The sequence below is a fragment of the Siphateles boraxobius genome, unplaced genomic scaffold (assembly GCF_051911475.1).
Source record: "Siphateles boraxobius isolate OS27281-9 unplaced genomic scaffold, OSU_SipBor_1 13, whole genome shotgun sequence".
Lineage (NCBI taxonomy): Eukaryota > Metazoa > Chordata > Actinopteri > Cypriniformes > Leuciscidae > Siphateles > Siphateles boraxobius.
In genome coordinates this window covers 15,829,892-15,852,201 of record NW_027508733.1, presented here as the reverse complement: position 1 = coordinate 15,852,201, position 22,310 = coordinate 15,829,892, and the positions used below count along the sequence as shown (strand labels likewise).

The 22,310-nt window shown below is 35.0% G+C and overlaps 3 protein-coding genes across 7 annotated transcripts; all 3 read left to right on the top strand.

Moving 5' to 3' along the window:
• Positions 1-104: 104 nt before the first annotated feature.
• Positions 105-1,677, top strand: mettl21a (methyltransferase 21A, HSPA lysine). 4 transcript variants are annotated; one of them, XM_077226101.1, is made up of 4 exons: positions 105-269; positions 658-826; positions 979-1,090; positions 1,173-1,677. In XM_077226101.1, the coding sequence occupies exons 2-4, from the start codon at positions 680-682 to the stop codon at positions 1,568-1,570; spliced, it is 657 nt and encodes a 218-aa protein (XP_077082216.1). In that variant the 5' UTR covers positions 105-269; positions 658-679; the 3' UTR covers positions 1,571-1,677. The 4 variants fall into 4 exon arrangements, with proteins under 4 accessions (XP_077082216.1, XP_077082217.1, XP_077082215.1 ...); XM_077226102.1 differs by having other exon boundaries at positions 132-413; XM_077226100.1 differs by lacking the exon at positions 105-269 and adding an exon at positions 338-477.
• On the top strand, positions 1,325-16,946 carry dpp4 (dipeptidyl-peptidase 4). Of its 2 annotated transcripts, none has more exons than XM_077226098.1 (26): positions 1,325-1,566; positions 7,817-7,901; positions 8,375-8,467; positions 8,777-8,871; positions 9,317-9,391; positions 9,468-9,520; positions 9,690-9,759; positions 10,295-10,415; positions 10,554-10,708; positions 10,796-10,890; positions 10,964-11,096; positions 11,235-11,273; positions 11,354-11,452; positions 11,792-11,862; positions 11,939-11,992; positions 12,074-12,201; positions 12,317-12,364; positions 13,435-13,533; positions 13,611-13,680; positions 13,770-13,964; positions 14,433-14,487; positions 14,674-14,773; positions 14,879-14,937; positions 15,096-15,168; positions 15,845-15,918; positions 16,237-16,946. In XM_077226098.1, exons 5-26 carry the CDS (start codon positions 9,341-9,343, stop codon positions 16,327-16,329), a joined length of 1,935 nt encoding a protein of 644 aa, XP_077082213.1. In that variant the 5' UTR covers positions 1,325-1,566; positions 7,817-7,901; positions 8,375-8,467; positions 8,777-8,871; positions 9,317-9,340; the 3' UTR covers positions 16,330-16,946. The 2 variants fall into 2 exon arrangements, with proteins under 2 accessions (XP_077082213.1, XP_077082212.1); XM_077226097.1 differs by lacking the exon at positions 1,325-1,566 and adding an exon at positions 7,307-7,628.
• A 1,318-nt stretch (positions 16,947-18,264) lies between these two features.
• Positions 18,265-21,751, top strand: gcga (glucagon a). Its single transcript, XM_077226096.1, has 6 exons — positions 18,265-18,349; positions 18,442-18,563; positions 18,795-18,950; positions 20,136-20,252; positions 21,052-21,195; positions 21,341-21,751. Exons 2-6 carry the CDS (start codon positions 18,475-18,477, stop codon positions 21,363-21,365), a joined length of 531 nt encoding a protein of 176 aa, XP_077082211.1. The 5' UTR covers positions 18,265-18,349; positions 18,442-18,474; the 3' UTR covers positions 21,366-21,751.
• Positions 21,752-22,310: the final 559 nt, after the last annotated feature.

Sequence of the window (22,310 nt, the reverse complement as noted above, 5' to 3'; positions counted from 1 at the left end):
TAGACTTCGTGTGAACGAAATAGGAATAATATTCATTGATAAACCCTAAACAAAACACCGGTAGCAGTTACACGCCTAAACATCAGATGGCGCAGAAGAGTCACGACTGTCAGAGGGAACATCGCGGATTCGCGGAATACTAGATCATGCTGGATCTCCCTTGTTTACAAACGTCTGTGTTAGATTTCTCTTTGTTTTTGACAAATAGGCAAACCATTTTAAAACTTTACAGAATAAGGAACTGTCAACTCGTTGGATTTAAAAAATAGGTATAGTAAACATCGTTAGATAAATAACTATGGATCTTCCTGATCGAAGAGAATGACACTGATATCAGGGACCTAGAATGACGCAGACACAGAAGTGTAGTTCACTCAAAGTCAAATCTTTATTGAAAGTGCGTACGAGAAAAGGTGTGAACCTTGATATAGATTAAGTGTGACAAAAACAATTATACAGAACAGACTCCACATAATGGTATATCTTGCGAGTACAATATGTGCAAACACTTTCTTCCAATTTAACAAAGATTGTGCTCATTACAATGAGAACATAACATTTAAAAAACAAATCAGATATCACTTTTATTCTATAATGAGCTTTCATTTTATTTTAATAGCTAAATCATGTTTTCCTCTATGTTTTTGGTCTTTTCAGGCATTTTAGCAGCTCAGTGAGGATGGCTTTGGTCCCCTATGATGAGAATGTACTGCCTGCTCTGTCAAAGCTTCACCAGACTTCAGCTGAATTTAATCTGGCCAATCACAGGATCAGACTCAGCCAGGACTGGAAGCGATTGGGTGTCGCTGCTGTGGTCTGGGACGCAGTAAGTTCAAAAATCTTCATATGCATTGAAGGCTAGTACAGATCTGGACTGGTAAAAGATACGTTGCAGGTTCGAATAACACAAGATATGATCCATGAACTGTAAAGTGTTTATTTTTATGATTCAGTTATCCATCCCTGTTTTTTTTCCAGGCTGTAGTGCTCTGCATGTTCCTGGAGATGGGAAACGTGGATCTGAAAGGAAAGAAGGCTATTGAGCTTGGAGCCGGCACAGGTTTGGTGGGCATTGTAGCTGCTCTGCTTGGTAAGAATGAACAATTGATTCTTTGTCTGACTAAATGTAATTTTTCTGAATTATTTTGGTCAGTACTATTCCATTCTTGCAGGAGCCCACGTGACGATTACAGACCGAGAACCTGCCTTGGAATTTCTCACTGCCAATGTGCGTGAAAACATTCCTCCCAGCCAGCAGGGGGCGGTACAGGTATCTGAACTCACCTGGGGTGAGAATCTAGATCTGTATCCCTCAGGCAGCTTTGATCTGATACTGGGAGCCGACATTGTTTACCTGGAAGAGACGTTTCCCGCTCTCCTGCAGACTCTTGAACACCTGAGCTCAGAGAACACGGTGGTGTTGTTGTCCTGTCGGATCCGATATGAGAGAGATGAGCGGTTCCTGATGGAGCTACGGCAGAGGTTCTCTGTGCAGGAGGTTCATTATGACTCTCAAAGGGACATTCACATTTACAGAGCTGTGAAGAACAGGACCAAACCCGAACTGTAAGAGCTGGTATTGAGGAAACTTTGGGTAGAGCTTCCTGTTTGTAATTCAAAGCATTTTAAGCTTTATAAAACGTACTGAAGGTGATTAAATGATAATATTTAACAGGACCATGGTGATTTTTGCTTTATATGTTTGGCTTTTTGCAGGTCACTGCTTAGGCTGCAGGTGGCGCTGCTATACAGGCCTGGAATAATAATCTGGCCTTGTGCTAAAATAGACTTGCCTCCGCATCTCCTTCTATTTATTTCCGCTTGATTTTTAAAAGTGAGTACTTGGATTGCAAGTTAAATGGATAATAATAATAATAATTAACTGTTTTTTTATATATACAATCCAAACTATATCTATTATTATAACTAATATAATTAAAGCTAATAAAACATTTATTATCACTTAAATTAAAGTTATTTAATTAAAGTGAAAAAATATTTTTATTATTATTTGATTATTTAATAAAATATTTAAATAGAATTAATAATAGTTATTATAGTATTATTATAACTATTATTTCTTTCTATATGCAATCCAAATATATTTATTATTAATAAAGTGAATATTATTTAAAGCTGTTATTAATTCTATTGATTTAATATTAATTATTTTTTTAAATTGAATTAATAATAAAATAAATAATAATTTATACAACTTTTATTGCTTTCTATACATAATATCCTAAATATATTTATTATAATTAATATTTATTATTTAATATTAACTAAATATATTTTGTATTATTCATTATTATTTAAGTATAATAATGATACTTATTAACTACATTTACATTTACTAACATTTACAGTCAGTCATTTAGCAGACACTTTTATCCGAAGCGATACCAGTGCCTTGAATTTGATACAGCTGCAGTTGGCAACCAGTGCAATTTTATGAGGAGAGGTGTGATGTGTGCTTTCTTCGGCTTGTTAAAAACCGCCCTTGCTGCAGCATTCTGGATCAGTTGCAGAGGTTTGATAGTGCAAGCTGGAAGGCCTGTCAAGTGAGCATTACAATAGTCCTGTCTGGATAGAACAAGCGTTTAGACAAGGAGTTGTGTAGCATGCTCTGATAGGAAGGACCTGATCCTCCTAATGTTGAATAAGACAAATCTGCAGGACTGGGCAGTTTTAGCAATGTGGTCTGTGAAGTCTAACTGGTCATCAATCATAACTCCAAGGTTCCTGGCTGACCTTGATGGAGTTATGGTTGATGAACCTAGCTGAAAGAAGAAGTTGTGATGTTCGGTTGGCTGAGACCTCGAGCAGTTCTGTCTTCGAAAGGTTGGGTTGAAGTTGATGGTCCTTCATCCAGCAAGAAATGTCTGTCAGACAGGCTTAGATGCGAGCAGCGACCATTGGATCCTCTGGCTGGAATGAGAGTTGTGTGTCATCAGTGTAGCAGTGACAGGAAAAGCCTTGTTTCTGAATGACAGATCCTAGTGATGACATGTAGATGGAGAAGAGAAGTGGTCCAAGATCTGAGCCCTGAGGCACCCCAGTAGTTAGACGTTGTGATGTAGACACCTCACCCCTCCGCAACACCCTGAAGGACCTATCTGAGAGGTAAGACTTGAAAAACTGGATAGTGGTTCCTGAGATGTCCTTCGATATGAGGATTGGCAGGAGGATCAGGTGGTTAACTGTGTCAAAGGCAGCAGACAGATCCAGCAGGATAAGAACTGAGGATTTGGAAGCTGCTCTTACCAGTCTCAGAGCTTCAATTACCGAGAGTAGGGCAGTCTCAGTTGAGTGGGCGCTTTTGAAACCAGACTGGTTGTTGTCCAGGAGGTTGTTCTGTTCTGTGTAAGAAAGGTAGAGACTTGGTTGAACACGACTCGTTCAAGTGTTATAGCTATTAATGGAAGAAGGGTTACTAGTCTGTAATTTTCTAGAAGTGCTGGTTTTAGAGTTGGTTTTCTTAAGCAGTGGGGTTATCCGAGCCTGCTTGAATGCTGTGGGAAAGGTACCAGTGTGTAGAGAGGTGTTGATGATATGAGTGAGTGCAGGTACAACTGAAGAAGCCTTGAGGAGATGAGTGGGGATAGGATCAACCGGACAGGTAGTAGGGTGACTGGAAAGGATGATAACTATTGTTATGTTTTCTATATACAATCCAAAGAATGTCCATTATAATAATTATATATATATATATATATATATATATATATATATATATATATACACACACACACACACACACACTCAACAGTATTTTGTTATGATGTTTTAGGACATAGAAAGCCAAAGCCGGTTTTATGTGAGCTATGTTTTTGATGCATTAAACCTCAGATACTTATCATCAAACTGACCCTTATCTTGGATAAACATGTGTCCAGTTTCATAACAGATAACCCACATCCTGTCAAGTGAATAAAAAACTCCAGCAAAGACTTTACTTTAATATCTTCAGGCTCTGAGATATTTTAAATGATTAAATCATTTTTGAGAATTTTAAAAAGATTTCTCTGCAATTGCAGTTTTCTTTTATGTTTCCGATGGAGGCTCGTAAATGCTATGATTCATTATTATGTCATGGAATAATGATGTTTTTTTATAAACGAGTTATTACTGGACGCAAAGGGCCGTGACATCGTCCCTGATGCCGCTAGAAGGTCGTTAACGCACATCACCTGTTAAAAGCAACACAATTTTGTACGTGCCACACCTGTAAAAGGATGTTTTAATGCACCGCGGCCCATGCTGCATTAGGCCGGATCGAATTTAAGTGAGTGTCTGTGTATTTGTTTGCAGAGGAAGTCCGCTTTGTGGCAGATGACACCGTTCCACCTGAGCGCAGTCAATAAAGAAGACACTATGATATTTGTTGAGCTTTTAACAGGCTTTTAAATCCTTGTTGTCCGCTGTTAAATGATTTCTGAAGATCTGCCGATATGGAAGAAAACACACTTTGAAGTTTCCTCCAGCTTTCTAAGTCGCAAATGTGAAATATTTTGTAAAATGTCATATTTAGTTGTTTTTTCCCCCAAATCACTGCCACAGTTTAATCGCGCCAAAAATTTAAAGATCTACTTCCGAGAATGGTCGTAAACAGGCTAAAAATACCCCACAGCCTTTTACTGTTTCCGACTGTGTTCTGTGACATCACATCTTGTCGGCTCCTTTATTGCAGGAGCCTTTCTCTGACGTCAGTTGCATCAGAAGGTTTTAGCCCTGATTGGTCAAAACTGAAGTCATGCTAGTACTGAGACTCGCTAATTGCGAAATTAGCATCGTATTTACAGTAAGCGTCTGTCTCGAACACATGGATGTGATCTTTCACTTCTATATGATAAAAATATTTTGTGCAATCTGTCGTGTTTTATAGCCCTTGACAGTGGAAAAGAGCAGTAATCTTATGTTATCTTCAATGTTACATTATCTTGAATTATTTTGTTAGAATTAACTGTAATTACTGATTCTAAAAACTGTTTCAACCCTTGATATATGTCTAAGTCACTAATTTTAGTTGCAATCATAATGATTTATTGGTAAAAATGCAGCAGGTTTTCCATCCAAATTAATTTTACGGAATATTGCAGTTTATTATAAATTATTTCTTTGCCCACATCAATAAATTCATGTTCCCTCGTAATCTTTAACCAAAATAACTTCCCCTCCCTCTTGGAGTGACGTCTCTTTTCTTCTCTGATGACGTGTTTACTGGCGCGAGGGCGGGGCAACCTGTCACTCACATGAAATCGACCAATAATAAACCACAAAAATCCAATTACTTACCCATGGACAAAATCAAGTTCCGCCCTACATTTTTTCTTGTTCGCGAACTGGCTTCACTCAGATATACGTCACAAAAGGGAAGAAAAGACTCGCAGCGTCCGTTTCATGCAAACTATTTTACAATGTGGCGATTTCGTATGAATTTGTACAGTTATTTGGATGAAAACTTACTTGTTTTAGAAAAAAGTAAGCATGAAGCTCCAGCCTTAAAGCTAACTATCAGTGTGGCATAAGCACATCCTATGAATGGGATCCAAATTCATACGAATTAGTCACCAAATCATAAAAGATGGATAGATAGACAAGCGAGATAGCAAGAAAAAAATGTTCAGAGAACATGTTTTCATAACCAAATGGGAACATTAGCAAAGACATTTACTCGGACATATTTTTGTTTGCTGGGAGTCCTCTTTGAATTAAAGAATCTGTCAAATGCATAATGCAAATTTATATATAAGCTCTTTAGATACCAAAAATTGCCATGAAATTCCTGTCATCGAATTTCCCTGCAGCTCCCTCCGGCTAGTTGTCCAACAGTTGTTCTTTCCTCTGTGGCTTTAAATGAAGTGGCAACACCGTAAACAGCCATTGACTCTCGACAAACCACAACTTCTGCAATCCACGGTTATGAAACAGCATTGAACACCACACCCAAACGAAGCATATGCTTAGACCAAAATAAATAAATACACTCTTTCAAAGAACACAGAAACTGCAGAGGAATGGAAAATCAATGCAGTACATCATGCTTTATGCCAAATAAGTGTTAAATATGCCAAATAACATTTTATGCCAAATAAGTGTTCGCCATATTTCTGAATCATAACATTTGGAAATAAATGTCTAATGTGGGAGGAAGTCCATTTTGACTTAAACTGTTTATACAAAGTAGAAACATAAGTGAGATCTAATTTCCAGTATGGCCTACATTATTTTAAGAATTGCTTTTAAAGATTTAATGAATCACATTATGTTACGATTTTTTTGGTGTAGTATTTGTGTTATCAAATCCTGGGAATTGAACCAGGGAATTTGATTTCATCATGGGGGATCACGTGGACGACAGTAGAGGTCTAACACACGCTTCATTTAATTTCAAACAACTGGAGGGGGAAGTGCGCCTATGTCACTTCTCATATTATTTATTATTTGCTTTATCAATGACCATCATAAATGTAATGGTCCGAGAGGCAAATATGGGCCCTGCTGTAAATGCGTCAGAAAACAGGCCGTTACAGTATAGTGTGTGGGAATGCCGGCTTTCTATAAGGTTACATTTGGTTTATTGAGAAAATTATGCTATTTTTAGGTTTACAAAAAAGTTATGCCTCATGTATTCTCATCTGTGCTGATAGTTTATGAAATATTGTGTGAAATGTGATTGCCTATGGCCTATTTTTTATTCATTGCATTATCAAACATTGCTAATTACTATATGCTTAACATAATCTAAATGTCAATGCTTTGATGGATAAACTAATAATAGAATAATTTACTAACAGTTTTAAGTGAAAAGCAAGGAAGTTCGATTCATTTAGCGAATCATTTCGTTTGAGCGGGTTTCAATTAGCCTAATCGAATCAGAAGATCGATTCGTGAGCCAGTCATTACTCAAATTATGAGTAGTCTCTAATTTTACGTTTGTCAAATAATAGTTGCTAGTAGAACATGTTGTAACAAACAAGTAACAAACCAGTTACCAGTTGGTAAAGCTGTTTTTTTGGGGGGGGTCCGTGGTAGCCTAACTGAAATAGCTACCTCGAAAAACAATCTATCATGTTCCAAAACACAGCTACAGTTGAAATTGAATAGAATTTCGAACATAATACGACTGTTAATTATAAAACACATAAATTTTTTCCAATATTTTGTATGATCTTTTCGACCGAGTCATTAATGGTCATTAATGTGAATCGTTTCAAAAGAATGATTCGTGAATTGTGAATCACTGATAATGAATATAGCCTACGCTTCATTCTCACATGGTTCATCGAATCATGGAAATATAGAACATTTAATTATAGGCTACACATGTAAAACGATCTGTATTGCATGCATATTTGAGGACACTGGAATGATGGCGTGTTGTGAGGGAAAGTCAAGTGAAACTTTTTTCTTTAGTGCACAAAACGTCACACCAGCTGTTTTAGAGGAATGCGAACTTTAATCTGTCACCACTTTATTGTATCCTTAACAAGCAAAGTTGAGATAATATTTAACAATCCTGCTCTGTTCGACTCTCGAGAGCGTCCGCGCGCGCAACAGAGGCAGAATTGCGCTGGATAATAACGGAATTCTGAACCAAGACTCGCTCATTTCACTCTAAAATGGTCAGTAAGTGTTAAAAAGTGCAAATATTGTGTGCACAGTTTGTTTATTGTGCTTTTAACTTCTAGAGAGTTGTGCGTAAAAGCGCATTTGGAGAGTACCTATCATAAAGTGTTGTGTAATGTGTATGTTATCTTGTATGATTTTAAAGCGGGTTTTATTTGATTTGGTTATTTTTGTCATGTTTTAGGAAATTGGAAAATGGCTTCTGGCAGCATTCGGTATCGTAGTGATCGTTGTGTTAATAGCTGTTCCAACTGCAATTTTCCTCAACGGTAGGTGATTTTATATGGATAAATCCATCTGCGTTTATGTAGATACGTTCATAAATATGCCTTATGAAAACAAGATTTCTTATTGATAGCTTTGTTGCTTCATGTTAAACTTGTAAATGTCCAACTGTTAGTCATTGATTATAAGTGCCACTCCTCCATGAAGTAATGTTATAGTTAGGATGACTGGCTGCAGGAGTGTTTATATTATATCAAGTGTTTTCGGAGGCTGAACGCTTTCCAGTGCTTATTTGGGTCATTATCTTCGCTCAATCTGAACTTTGTACAGATAATGATTTAACTTTTTATAGTGCACAAGCACACATGTGTGTTATACAACACATTCACTGAGAATAGTTTCAATAAATAACATATATCTGTCTATCTATCTATCTATCTATCTATCTATCTATCTATCTGTCTGTCTGTCTGTCTGTCTGTCTCTCTCTCTTTCTCTCTCACATTCTCTCTCTCAGATGATAAAACCGAATCCCAGAGGACTTTTACTCTAGAAGATTACTTCAACGGCACAGCGAGAACCAAGTCATACAACTTGCGCTGGGTCTCAGGTACTGTGAGTTTTGGAAAATTTGCTCAACATTTATTTGATTATTATTTTATTACATAGCAAATTTAGGCATATTTATAAAATAGAAAGTATACTGATTCTGTACCATGGTACAGCGACGGTATCAAATGAGAATACTACAGTACTTTTAAATATACCATGTACCATAGCACTTTTTTGTAAGTGCATGTATGGTAACATATCCAAAAAAAATGGCACTTTTTGTAAGTAAGCATCTGTAAGTGGATATTGACATTTTTTTGTAATAGAATCCATAATTTGTTACCTTTCTGCACAATTTATCATGCAGATGATGAATATCTTCACAAGACAGGAAATGGCTCAGTGCTTCTGATCAACGCAACCACAGGAAATGAAAGGGAATTTGTGAACCAACAGATATTTGTAAGACATTTTGCATAGGCTATTAGAGCTTTTACCTCACATTCCCTTTTATAAATATAGAAACACAATGGTGTTTTAAATAGTACTTTGAATGGCACTACTGGACGAATGTAAACCATGACACACTATAAGCAATCAGACTTGTGATTTCCGTTAGGTCGATTTACAATTTTTTACTAAAATCACATAGATGTACACATTGAAAGACATTTTTTAAGCAAACACATATCAACTATCCAGAATACCCTAGCAAAGCACTGAAAACCACACTAGCATCATGCCAGAGACTTTTACACAGGAAGCAGCAAAAAATTGGTTTTAATTAAATTTTTACGCAGTATTTATAGATTTTTTTGGGGGTGCTGTTCTCAGAACTGTAAATGTCAATGCACATTTGCATCGATTCTTTGAATGTACAACAGTTGTCTGTCTTTGGTGTTATCAGGCCCGTGTGGCAGCTTTCGATTACATGGTGTCAGCCGATCGAAAATATGTCTGTTTCCTGAGCAACTACACTAAGGTAATCAATGAAACGCTTTGATGAGTTATCAATTTTTAATCATATCCCAATGTTTAATATTGGCTTTCTTCACCAGCAATGGAGACACTCGTACACTGCATCGTATTCCATCTACGACCTGGAAAAAGGGTTTGTTTACTAGTTTTTTTTAAACATTTGGTCTGTTGAGCTAGCTAACTGTTTATGCTAACAAACTGCATGCTATGAATGCAATGCTATGCTATGCATGCAAAGTCATAACTTTGATCATTGATCACTCTGTATTTTTTGAAGATGTCTAACTTTCTCTTTATTTTAGGGATTTTATAAATACAGATATCCCACATGAAATCCAGTACCTAGCGTGGTCTCCGACCGGCCACAAACTGGTGAGTATCTTATCAGTTCAACACGATGTCATGTACAAGGTGCTGTCATGTACAGGTCGTAAAACCTTATCAATATTGTCTTCATTTAACTAGTTTATGCCATGATCTGTTGATAAAAGTTTGTTCTTTCTGTCTATGAAGAACTAGGTTCACTAGCATATGCTAATACATGCTTTGGTGCTAGCTAGCTAAAAGTAGCAGCACAAACTACATTTTTTACAATAGTTAAAACAGTGTAGCTTTTCCAGTGATTAAAAAAGTAACTAATTCTTCCAACAAATACTGGTGTACTGATGTTTCAATACCGGTGTAACTAACTAGTAGCAATGCTGCTAACCTAAGCTAATTTTTTCCCAATTAGCTCTGCTGCATGACAAATGTTTACGCACAAAGCATTTTTCGTGTGTTGTTGTTGTGAAACATTTAGTTTAAATACTGGAATTTATTTATTAGAAATTTTTTAGCCCTTGTTCTCCACCCTTTGCAGACAAATTACAAGCAGACATAAAATATTTTTTCTCTCCACTCCATGCAGGCATTTGTGTGGAAGAACAACGTCTATGTGAAGGAATCTCCCACCTCCACATTTATACAGGTCACCAATGACGGAGCCCACAACCTGATCCTCAATGGCATTCCTGACTGGGTGTACGAGGGTAAGAGATGCATATTTAATGAAGCGGATGGATGTTAGCCAATCATAACAGAGTTCATTAACATATTGAAGACTTAAAGGAACAGTTCACCCAGAAATTATCCAAAAATAATATCTTGCATATCTGTTTTCTCTGTAGAGGAGATGTTCTCCACCAACTTTGCTTTGTGGTGGTCACCAAATGGGAGGTTTGTGGCGTACGCCAAATTTAACGACTCTAAAGTGCACAATATCGAGTACACGTGGTATGGAGAAGGACAGTATCCAGATACGGTCTTCATACCGTACCCCAAGGTAAAAGACATCAAGTTTCACGGTGCAAAATGTGATTTTACACAATATTGTACACATTTTTGACTCTCCCATTCATTCATTTCCAAGGCTGGAACCCCAAACCCAACTGTAAAACTTTTTGTGTTCGATTCAAACTCATCCACGGTCGAGGAAATCCAGGTCCCCAGTGATGTTGGTGCAGGGTAAGGGGTTTTGGATTGGTTCTTCAGGCAGATGTAATAATAATTTGGCATAAAACTAGATGTTTTATCACAGAGAGCACTACCTGAGCACTGCTACGTGGGCCTCAGATGAGCGAATTGCAGTCCAGTGGCAGAAAAGAACACAGAACTATGTCAGTTTGAAGACGTATGATTTCAATGGTGGCACTTGGAGTGAAAGTTCACTGGTACGTTCAGTGTTTTTGGGGTTGAATAATAAATATTACAATAATAATAAAAGTGTTGTGACAAAAGTGTAGATTATGGCTCCTTTAACAAATCAACTGAAGCATAATCTTCTTTTTACTTGTGTGTTTTTTCAACAGAACCAGATTATCACAAGCAGTACTGGTTGGGTTGGCAGGGTATGAACTATTTGATTACAAAATGTCATATGATTTTGAATGCAATGTTTATGTCTGTTTGTTTGTGTGGTTTTTCGTAGTTCTCTCCAGATGAACCTGTCTTTCGGCCGGACGGCAGCAGCTGCTATCACGTTTTGAGTAACGAGGAACATTTTAAGCATCTTGTTTATTTCAGTGGAGTGAGTTTATAAGCTATAGGTTACATTCATTTATGTATTGTATTAATTAATACATCAATACACTTTACATTTAATTTGACATATATATTTACATTTCATTAATTTTTTTATTGAATTAATATGTAATATTTCAGTTAGAATATTTAAAAATGTTATTGTATTTTATGATTTTAGGGTTGTTGTTTTTTTACTTTTTATATTTATTAAATTTTTGGGGTAAATAAGGAAACATTTAGCAGCTTTTAGTAACGTATTTTATTTTGCATTCACCTAATATAAACTTCAAATTGAAGAAACAGAATTTAAAAAATATGTATATAATCTAATATTGTTTTCTAGACAGAAAAAAAGTTTGTGACTAACGGAAAGTGGGAGGTCACCAGCATCCTTAAGGTCACAAACAATGCCGTGTAAGTTACTTTACTAGAAACGTCTGTCATTGAGTGTCCGGTTTCTTTTCTCAACTCTTTTCTCTGTTCTCGACAGATACTATGTAAGTAACGAACACAACGCGAGTCCAGGCCAAAGGAATGTTTACAAGTGAGTGTTATGGTCTGAAATCAATCAGACATTTTTATTGTTGAAAAATTCAATAAAATGCGTTTTTTTCTTCTTCTGCAGAATCGCCATAAATGGTGCTTCTCATTTAGAGAGGGAGTGTCTGACCTGTGCTGTCAATGCGGACCGGTGCAAATATAACTCTGCTCTTTTTAGCGCTGAAGGAACCTACTACCACATGAGCTGTTCTGGTACGTCATGTATATTCATTTTTTAGGTCATTCCACTTCTCTATTTGCAAAGTACATAAAGCACATATAAAATCAATGAAACGTTCCAAGTCCTGTTATTTGTTTGTTTCCGAAGGGCCTGGACTGCCTCTGTATACATTGAGAAACAGTCGAGATGGAGCAGGTAGGGCTAAGCATTAAAATCAACTGTTTCATTGGTGCCATTAGCAGTTACTTAGCGCACAGATTAGCGGTTAGCGTAAATGGGTTCATATTCCATTTACTCTACAACATTTTTCAATCCCATCCCCGTCACTTCTACTTACGTGTCATGTCCTCTACAAAAAATAAAATAAAAATGTATTTATTTATTAATTTATTTATATTTTCATATATTATTTTGTACGCATGTCCAGAAATTCTGGAAAATTGCTTTTCTAAATTATTTCATTAGGGATGCACAATATATTGTGACCATATCGGTTATTGGACTTTTAAATTGATCGGTATCAGATGACACTTAAAGGAAGTTTCTCTGTATTCATGAATTTATTACTTAATTATAAAATGTTTTTTTTTTTTTTTTTTACAAAATAGGATTAATTTATAATATGATTTATTGGTTATCGTCCAATAAATTATTAGCTTCAGCTAGAATTTCAATATCAATGCATCACTAATTGTTTTAATTCCTGGTCCTGATAAAAGAGCCGTTCACACCAAGGATGTTAACTATAACAATTATGATAAAGATATAGTTGTTAAAATTGTTCTAAATATAAAAGAATTGTAGAGACCACACCACAACTCGAGGTATAATGATAATGGCACAGAGCAATGATTCATTGGAATCACTTAAAAAAAAAAATCCAGCTGAAGAATGATAATTATATATATATATATATATATAATGAAATTATGTTTTTTTTTGTATTTGCACTTATGTAGTCTTGTGAAATGTTCCGTGTTGCACCATGGTCCTGAAGAAACGCCATATCGTTCCAGTGTATACATGTTATTGAGGAATAACAATAAAAATGCACTTGACTTGACTTGATAAAAAAAAACAGCCAATCAGAATCTACCAGACTTTAAAGAGCTTGAGCATTTAAACCGCCAGATGACAAATCTTCAGTGCGCGCTTAAAATAAACAGACTGATATCGTCCGCTGGTGTGGATGCTAATATAGTTATCTTTATAGTTATCGTTCTTGAAGTGAACGGGCCTTAATTCATTTCTTAAAACATTTTTAGAGGTGAGAGTTCTTGAAGACAACGGAGATTTGGAAAATACTCTGCAGAGCATCGCAATGCCGTCAGTTACGCACGGCACGCTGAAGATCGGAGAGTTTGGTAAGGCTGAATCCGCAGGATAACTTAGAAATGATGTTTGTTTTAAATCCTAATCTTATGTTTTTTCCCCTCCTCAGACCTTTGGTACCAGATGATTCTGCCTCCCAAATTCGACAAATCCAAAAAATATCCTCTGCTTATAGACGTGTAAGCTAGCTGCATTTTTTGTGATCTGATTGTGAACTCTGATCTGGTTTGGATGGACACTGCAGTCTTGATTCTTTCATATCCTGTAGATATGCGGGCCCCTGCAGTCAGAAGTCAGATTTCCGGTTCAGGGTGGGATGGTCCACATACTTGGCCAGCACGGAAAAAGTGATCGTGGCCAGCTTTGATGGTAGAGGAAGTGGTTACCAAGGAGACAAAATCATGCATGCCCTCTACAAACGACTCGGCACTTATGAAGTCGAGGATCAGATAACGGCTGCTAGGTACAAATATGTGTCCACATTGCTCTCAAGTGAATAATTTTTGAGTTTATTTGTGCTCCAGACATGAATCTTTCATCAAACCATGTGTTTTGTTGCGTAGAGGTCAGCTGTTGCTTTACTAGGCAATCTGACATACAATTCTCACCTGGTGGATGTTAAAATAGAGAAAAAATCTCATAGACTTACAATCGAAGGATCCATGTCTAGACTCTTTTGAGTTGATCCAGTAGGGAACCACCCAGATCACCTTGGAAACTACTTAGCAACACCCAAGCAACCACCCAGGAAACTACTTAGCAACACCCTAGCAACCACCTAGCAATATCTCTACAATAAAACATTTTTAGTGAGATGAGATATATTAGCAAAATTTCACTCTTATTTTAATCATATATTACATGTCATATCATTTACATTTGCAGTTAAATTATTAAAAACGACTTGCTGATATTGTTCATTCATCTTCAGACAGTTTATCGACATGGGCTTCATAGATAAAAACAAGGTTGCCATTTGGGGATGGGTGAGTTTAATTACCATAAATATTTAACATCATAAACCTAACAAAGTTTTTCTTGAGAGATGTTTTGATTGCAAGTAGTTCTTGTTTTATGTTTCGTTATAATGAATGGCTCTTGTTTTGATATTTTGTTACATAATGCAAATGCATTCGGGCCACTATATGTGTAATCCTGTGTTTGCGATTCAGTCTTACGGTGGTTACGTCACTTCGATGGTCCTGGGAGCCGGAAGTGGAGTTTTTAAATGCGGTATGGCTGTCGCTCCGGTATCTAAATGGGAATATTACGGTATGTAGCAGTAAACAACCTAATCTCGGTGTGCTTTCAACTTTGTTTTCACCCCGAATTCATTGATATGATCTGATAAGACGGTTGTACTGTAACTTCCACCAGACTCGATTTACACTGAGAGGTACATGCTCACGCCGGCGGAGAATCAGGCCTTTTATGATGTAAGTTACACTCTTAAATTCTACAATTGTCTGATTAAATCCGTGGTTTTCCCATGACGACGTCGCAGAGAACCTTGAGTCAGTCCTAGAATAACTCACGAGAGGAAAGCACAAGAGCTGCGTCACAAAGGATTTATGGGATGTTGTTATTCTTGCAGAATTCCACAGTGACAGGAAGAGCCAAGAACTTTAAATCAGTCCAGTACCTCCTGGTGCACGGCACTGCTGACGGTGAGATACGACCCGTCTCTCTCTCTCTCTCTCTCTCTCTCTCTCTCTCTCCCCCTCTCTCTCTCACTCTAATCTTGTCTCTGCAACTGAGCAATTAAAAACTTAATTGAATGAAAATTAACATAAATGAATACGAAAAAAAATATGCATTCCTTGTTTGATGATTTTCTTTTGTCTAATTTTGGTTCAAATTAATTTCAAAATATAAATTAAATAAAAAAAATACATATATATCTTATATATTCACATTTTTTGATTGTGTAAACATCATACAAATTTAAATAAAAGAAAACGACTGGAAACATAGTGTTTTTATATTTCCTAAAAACGACTTAAATTTGTTTTCTTTAGATTTTGAGTTTTAGATCATATAGGCATATTTTATTTCAATACCATAATCTTGTAAATATCTGAAAAATAACCCAGATGACATGATGTTAAAGTGAAAACTAGTGCTCAAATCGATTAATCGCGATTATTCGCTTCTAACATAAAAGTGTGTATATATATATCTATATATATATATATAGATATATATAGATATATTATATATTACATATACTACACACACATACATATATGTATATTAATATACATATATATTTACAAACTTTATGTGAGATGCGATTAATCGATTAATTTTTTTTTTCCTGTGCTTTTCTATTTCTGTTTTTAGATAATGTTCACTTCCAACAAGCTGCTCAGATCTCTAAAGCGCTCGTGGATGAACAAGTGGACTTTGATGCAATGGTAATTCATGCAAATTTATTCTAATAAATTATAGTGTGTAATGAATATATATATATATATATATATATATATATATATATATATATATATATATATATATATACATACATAATTGAATTTACAATACAATTATTCAGAACATTTAGTCGTATCATTTATAATTTATTTATTATTGATGTATAAATATGCTCAATTACACTGCAAAACATTTTTAACGAATTATTAAATATTGTTTAAAATAGTTCTAGATGCAGTTTCTTTATGCCAAAATTATATATATGTATATATACATGCTGTTCTGTTGTGTGTCTATGTCAGTGGTACACTGATGACGACCACAGCCTCGGCGGATCGGCCAATCGGCACGTGTACACTCACATGAGTCACTTTCTGAAAAACTGCTTTGCTTGAAGTTGTGCAACTTTCCATCGAGAAGCCACAGCACTGAATCAGCGTTACTTCCAGACCACTTCACTCTCTTAAATGCGTCAGGCGTGTGCGACCCCCGATGAGCAGCCGCTGAATCCTTCTGTACTGTGCTGCAATAACAGACTCGATTTATTCACTTTTATCACTTTCAAGTGTACAGTCTTTCTTAGTACATTGAAAAAATGTAAAGAAATACTAAGCTTGATGAGCTAGCTGAAGAAGGAAAGAGAAATTATGTTTCCAAAGAATATTAAAATAAAAAAGTTTCAGATTTAATTATTTATTATTAGTATTATTTTAATCACTTTTGTAAGCTGGGGAGAGCAATATTGTGTATTTTCCATCTCAAGTTCATTACCACCTGTTAGTTTCATGTAAAAAATATGAATTTAATATTTTGACTAATTCAGAAAGAGATCTTTTAAAAATTATCTTCACACTTTAAGTCATTTGTCATCAAGCTTTTCCGAGTATCAAGTAATCTCATGAGGTTTTAAAGGAAATATTTATTTTATGTGCCTTTAAATTATAAGCCATAATTTGTATGAATTTACTATATCAGGGATATTTTTCGATCTTTAATAAATTTTATAAATGCACTCAATTGTTTGTGACTCATTTACAAGTTTACACTTTACATATTCAAAAGTTGTAAGTTTGAGAATTATGAAATAAATTCAATATTTTTTACACTCTTACAAAAGCCTCTTTTTGTTAAATTAGTCATTTTGCTATCCTGATTTTATTTTTTAAAAACAACAAATTTAAAATGTATATAAATTTTCTTTTAGATTTCAACATATTTTAAACTCTTAATACAATTATTAATAATAAATAAATGTATATGTTATTAATAAAATTTAATTATTTAGAATAGTATATAATTGAGATACTATTATAGTTTTATGAATATTTTAAACAAGTTGTTTTATTTTACTATTTTCCAGTTTCATTTTAATTTATTAAGGGTTTTAGTAATTCTGTTGTTGGCTTTTGTATTAGTATACGTGTGTGTGTGTGTGTGTGTGTGTGTGTGTGTGTGTGTGTGTGTGTGTGTGTGTGTGTGTGTGTGTGTGTGTGTGTGTGTGTGTGTGTGTGTGTGTGTGCGTGTGTGTATATATAAACAGTTTTAGTTATTTTAGATCATCAAGTTAAACTAAATGAGAAATATTGCCTTGCAATAAGCTGAAGTAAAATAAATGTAAATATTTGCATATTTAGTTTTCTTTCAGTTAACGTTCATTTTATTTTTAAAGTAATGAAAACGATTTTTTATGGTTTTGTTTTTAGTTTGAGTTTGTTAAATATTATAACCCTGATGTAGTTTCAACAAAACAAACTTCTTGTTGATTAAAAACAACAAATATTACACTGATTCTATTAATCAAATGCTTCCACTCAAGCACCTCAAAATGCATTCTGGGAATTTTTGTATATTCAGCAAACCAAAACATTTTCAATGACATCCTAAAATTGCATCAAAATGATCGGTGCCTCAAATCACACTGATTTTGTGTGCAAAGCATCCTGGGTAGGACATAAAAATCATGTACAACTAATTTATAACAGACGAAAAATCGGTTTGTCACGTTCTCCGCGAACCCCTTGTCCCAGAGTATCCGTTTGCCCTCTTGATTTTCTCCTACGGTAGCACTTGGCGCATTATTTTTCTCTTGGTTTATTTGCGAAAGCCTCCATCCTGCTGTCTGACACCTCGAGGACGGCTCTTATCTGGAGGTACTTTGGCACATCTCTCTCTTTAAACAAACACGAGCGGATTCATCCAGAGCGGGTAATGGAGTGACACTAATGGATTTCAACGCGCATATACGCGTGTGTGTGGGCTGCCGAGACGGGCCGGCCCTCTTGGACCGACTATATAAGACCCAGAAGTTTTGGGAAGAGGCCACGAAACCAACAGCAGAAGAGCCAGGAGAAGATCTGTGCTTGAGGAGCAAACGCACTCATCTCATCTCATCTCATCTCATCTCATCCATCCATCCATCGGTAAGTTGAGCATCTCTTCAAGGACTTCATTGACCTCTTGTAGATGTTTGGTTGGTTTCAAATGGAGTTATTTCTCTCATTTTGACAGGGCGCGTGTTCAACTCTAAAGAAGCTGTAAAAATGAAAGGCGTTCAATATCTGGCTGGTCTTCTTCTGCTCCTCTTTGTTCAAAACAGCATGTGCGTCCCACTGCAAGATGACAACACAAGGTCAGAGGTCTCTTTTCTGTCATATCCGAGCAGTAAATTACAAAAAAAAGCCTTTGGTATAAAATTGTTTTAAGGTCATTTACTCGTGTACTTAGTGCTTGATCAGTTTGGTAGTTTGAAAACAGCTCTGCATTTTCACTTTATAACTGTTTGGGGAGTTTTCAGTTGGAAATGTGTCCATGATTTTGCGATGTGTATGGTTTAACACTGGTTTTTCTTCTGGCGGCGCAGCACAGAGACAGCAGAGAGTCTTGTGCCGAGGGCTCAGGGCTTTACGACTGTAAAGAGGCATTCTGAGGGGACGTTCTCCAACGACTACAGCAAATACCTGGAGACAAGGAGGGCACAAGACTTTGTCCAGTGGCTCATGGACTCGAAGAGAAACGGGTAGGCACGATTACAGTGTAATATTGTGTATAGATTTCTGTGAAAAAAAGAAAAAGTACAGAAATGTGACAAAATTACAAATCAAATTGAGAAAATGTTGAAAAAATAAGAAAAAAAAATTACTATAAAAGAAAAATATACAATGTATATTGGAATAGCTGAAACGACCGCTTGATTCATATTAGAATATATATGGAAACTTAAAAAATGTTACAGAACATGTTCTCTCATTTATACAATGTATTTATAGTACTATTCTAAAAAAGTATATATATATATATACATACACACGTTATAAAGTTATAATATAAACAATATAAATTACAATGTAAAACTATATATATATATATATAATAAAGGTAAATAAAATATATATAAAGATTGTATATTTTAAGGTTATGTATATTATATTTTTATGTTTCATATTTTATATAATATCATAAAAATAAAACACTATAATTGGATAAGCAATTATATGCATAGTATACAGTAGTCAACATCTGAAGTGGATCAAAACCTTTCATCAAAGTTATACATGAATTTTGAACAATACCCGTTCTTGTCTTAGGACAACCTCGATTAGCTTTTTTGATCCACTATTTTAATGTTGAAATAATATATGTAAATAAAAATAATACGAAAAAACAAGTATAATATAGAACATCATAACATAATATAATATAATAAAACTAGAAGCTTGTGAACAAACTATAAAAATTAAAAATGTCCATTATATGTTAGAATACATTGCCTATGAAAACTTAAAATATGTTGTCTTTTTCACATTTATATAATTGATCAAAAATACTTTTATTTATATATATATATATATATATATATATATATATATATATATATATATATATATATATATATATATATAATCAAACATATTAAAAATATATATTAAAAATATAAAACATCTTTTGTTTTATATTTTTAATATATAGTTTTACTATCGTTTATAATATATAAAATAAAACTATATAATGTCATTAACATTTACATAACCAATAATATTATTATATGAAAAGAATGTTTGTAAAAAAAAAAAAAAAAAATATGAAATATATAATACAAAATATGATAATATTATATTTAAAGGCCTAACACTAACCGACTGAGCTAACTCAAAATCAAACATTTAATCAATGATTTCTCACTTAAACTCTCTTTCCTCCCCAGGGGTTCGTCCAAACGTCACGCTGAGGGAACCTACACCAGTGACATCAGCTCTTACCTGCAGGATCAAGCGGCCCAGAACTTCGTGGCCTGGCTCAAATCTGGACAGCCCAAGCAAGAGTAGGCTTCCACGCTTCTAGTCCCACCTTCAGTGCCTTAGAGTGTGAAAGTGGTGGAAATAAAGAAAAAGAGAGTGTGTGCGACAGAGCAAAATAGCTGAAACGACCGCTTCATCATGCCTTCTCCTCCCCAACATCTCTCTCTTTTCTAACGCACTCTGTCCATCCTCACTGCCAAATGCTAATGCTAATAAATAGCGCTGAAACCAGGCTTTGTGCTTCTGATGATCTTTCTCTGCTAATGTCTTCTTCTGTTTCTGGTACTGCTGTGTTAATCAAAAAAATACTGAGGGCAAAGATGCTAATTATAACCAAACTTCACATAACTAATACTACAAAATAAACTGATTTTCAAAGAACATGCTAAAGCTAAAAGCTAAACTCAATGCAGGCTTCAAGCTAATCTGCTAAACTCAATGCAGGCCGCAAGCTAACCTGCTAAACTCAATGCAGGCCGCAAGCTAACTGCTAACTGTGCTAAACTCAATGCAGGCCACAAGCTAACTGCTAACTGTGCTAAACTCAATGCAGGCCGCAAGCTAACTGTTAACTGTGCTAAACTCAATGCAGGCCGCAAGCTAACCTGCTAAACTGTGCTAAACTCAATGCAGGCCGCAAGCTAACTGCTAACTGTGCTAAACTCAATGCAGGCCGCAAGCTAACTGCTAACTGTGCTAAACTGCTAAACTCAATTCAGGCTGCAAGCTAACTGCTATCTGTGAACTCATAATTCACTGGTTTAAACTTGGAATAAGTGTCATTTTGCATATGCTCATAAGTTGTTTATCGCATATGCGCAGTGTTGGAACCAACAGAGGCACAAATTTGGGCCGCAGGCGGCATGTAGACGGCAGTTTCACCAGTGACGTCAACAAGGTCTTGGACAGCATCGCTGCCAAGGAGTATTTACAATGGGTGATGAACTCTAAGACATCAGGGACAAGGTAAAGTCCTCTCTAAAGTGGCTTAGACACTGATCAGATAAAGACATATGACAATTTTGAATGATAATCAGTAATAACAATATATATATAACAAAGCAATAACAAAAGACGGGTCTATTTTGATGTGATTATTTTTCTTTTCTAGTGGCAAACGTGGCGGGACTCAATGAAGAACTGGTGGGCTTCCTGCGACAGCTTAAATTTGGATCCTGAAGGGGGTTCGATCATCAAAATGAATGAAAGCCATATCTTTTAAAGGCAAAACGGATACAACTCTTGAAATCAAAAGCCATATTAATATTTTATTTTTTAACTTTGAGCACTGTGGTTATTATTTATTTTCCCTAGTGTTAAAGAACATCATGTTAGTTATAACAAAAAAAATGAAATATTTTTCTATAGTTTTGAACTATTTTCTATGTGTGCGATAAAAACAAACTCAGGTGAATGCACTAAACACTCAGGTAAAAAGTGACAATTTACGTGTGCCACCACTGTATCAAAGTACCATGGAAAATGGTGTTTTGCTCTGCAAAATAAACATTTTCATATTCCAGCCAAGCCTGTTGTTTTCCTGCTTGAACACATGTGCATTTAGCGCCACCTAACGGATATCTGCAGCAACACACTTGTTTGTGGATTCGGTTTACAAGTGCAAAGCCATTTACAGCATGATTATTTTTTAAACTTATAATTAAACAATAATTATATTCCTGAAATGAGCAAGATTCTTAAATTAAAAAATAAATTTGTTAACGCTTTTATTTATTTACACATTTATTTTGTTGCCAACTTTAATGTTGTAAACATCATTTTATTATTATTGTGCCATAATAGTATTAATATTGGTTTAAGAAATTGAATCCTAATGTGAAATATTAAACATTATTTTTTAATGTTACTCTTTTTCAATTGATCTGAGATGTAAAAAAGATATAAAAAAATAAATTTTGAAAATTAGTAAATTTCAGAAACAGGATAATATAAGCAAATACTATCTTGTGCAGTTTATTCAAACATTTATATATTCATTAATTTTTATATTTTTAATACTTTGAACATTAATCAAATAATAGTCACATATCTGAAATTAGCTAAATATGTATTTCAATATT

Excerpts from the sequence above, each read along its gene's own strand:
- dpp4 (XM_077226097.1), top strand. Across the intron at positions 8,872-9,316 it reads TTGTGAACCAACAGATATTT|GCCCGTGTGGCAGCTTTCGA; the intron begins GTAAGACATTTT and ends TGGTGTTATCAG. Across the intron at positions 11,993-12,073 it reads GGCCAAAGGAATGTTTACAA|AATCGCCATAAATGGTGCTT; the intron begins GTGAGTGTTATG and ends CTTCTTCTGCAG.
- gcga (XM_077226096.1), top strand. The coding sequence starts at position 18,475 with ATGAAAGGCGTTCAATATCTGGCTGGTCTTCTTCTGCTCCTCTTTGTT. Across the intron at positions 18,564-18,794 it reads CTGCAAGATGACAACACAAG|CACAGAGACAGCAGAGAGTC; the intron begins GTCAGAGGTCTC and ends CTGGCGGCGCAG. Across the intron at positions 21,196-21,340 it reads TCTAAGACATCAGGGACAAG|TGGCAAACGTGGCGGGACTC; the intron begins GTAAAGTCCTCT and ends TTTCTTTTCTAG.
- mettl21a (XM_077226099.1), top strand. Across the intron at positions 827-978 it reads CTGCTGTGGTCTGGGACGCA|GCTGTAGTGCTCTGCATGTT; the intron begins GTAAGTTCAAAA and ends TTTTTTTTCCAG. Across the intron at positions 1,091-1,172 it reads CATTGTAGCTGCTCTGCTTG|GAGCCCACGTGACGATTACA; the intron begins GTAAGAATGAAC and ends CCATTCTTGCAG.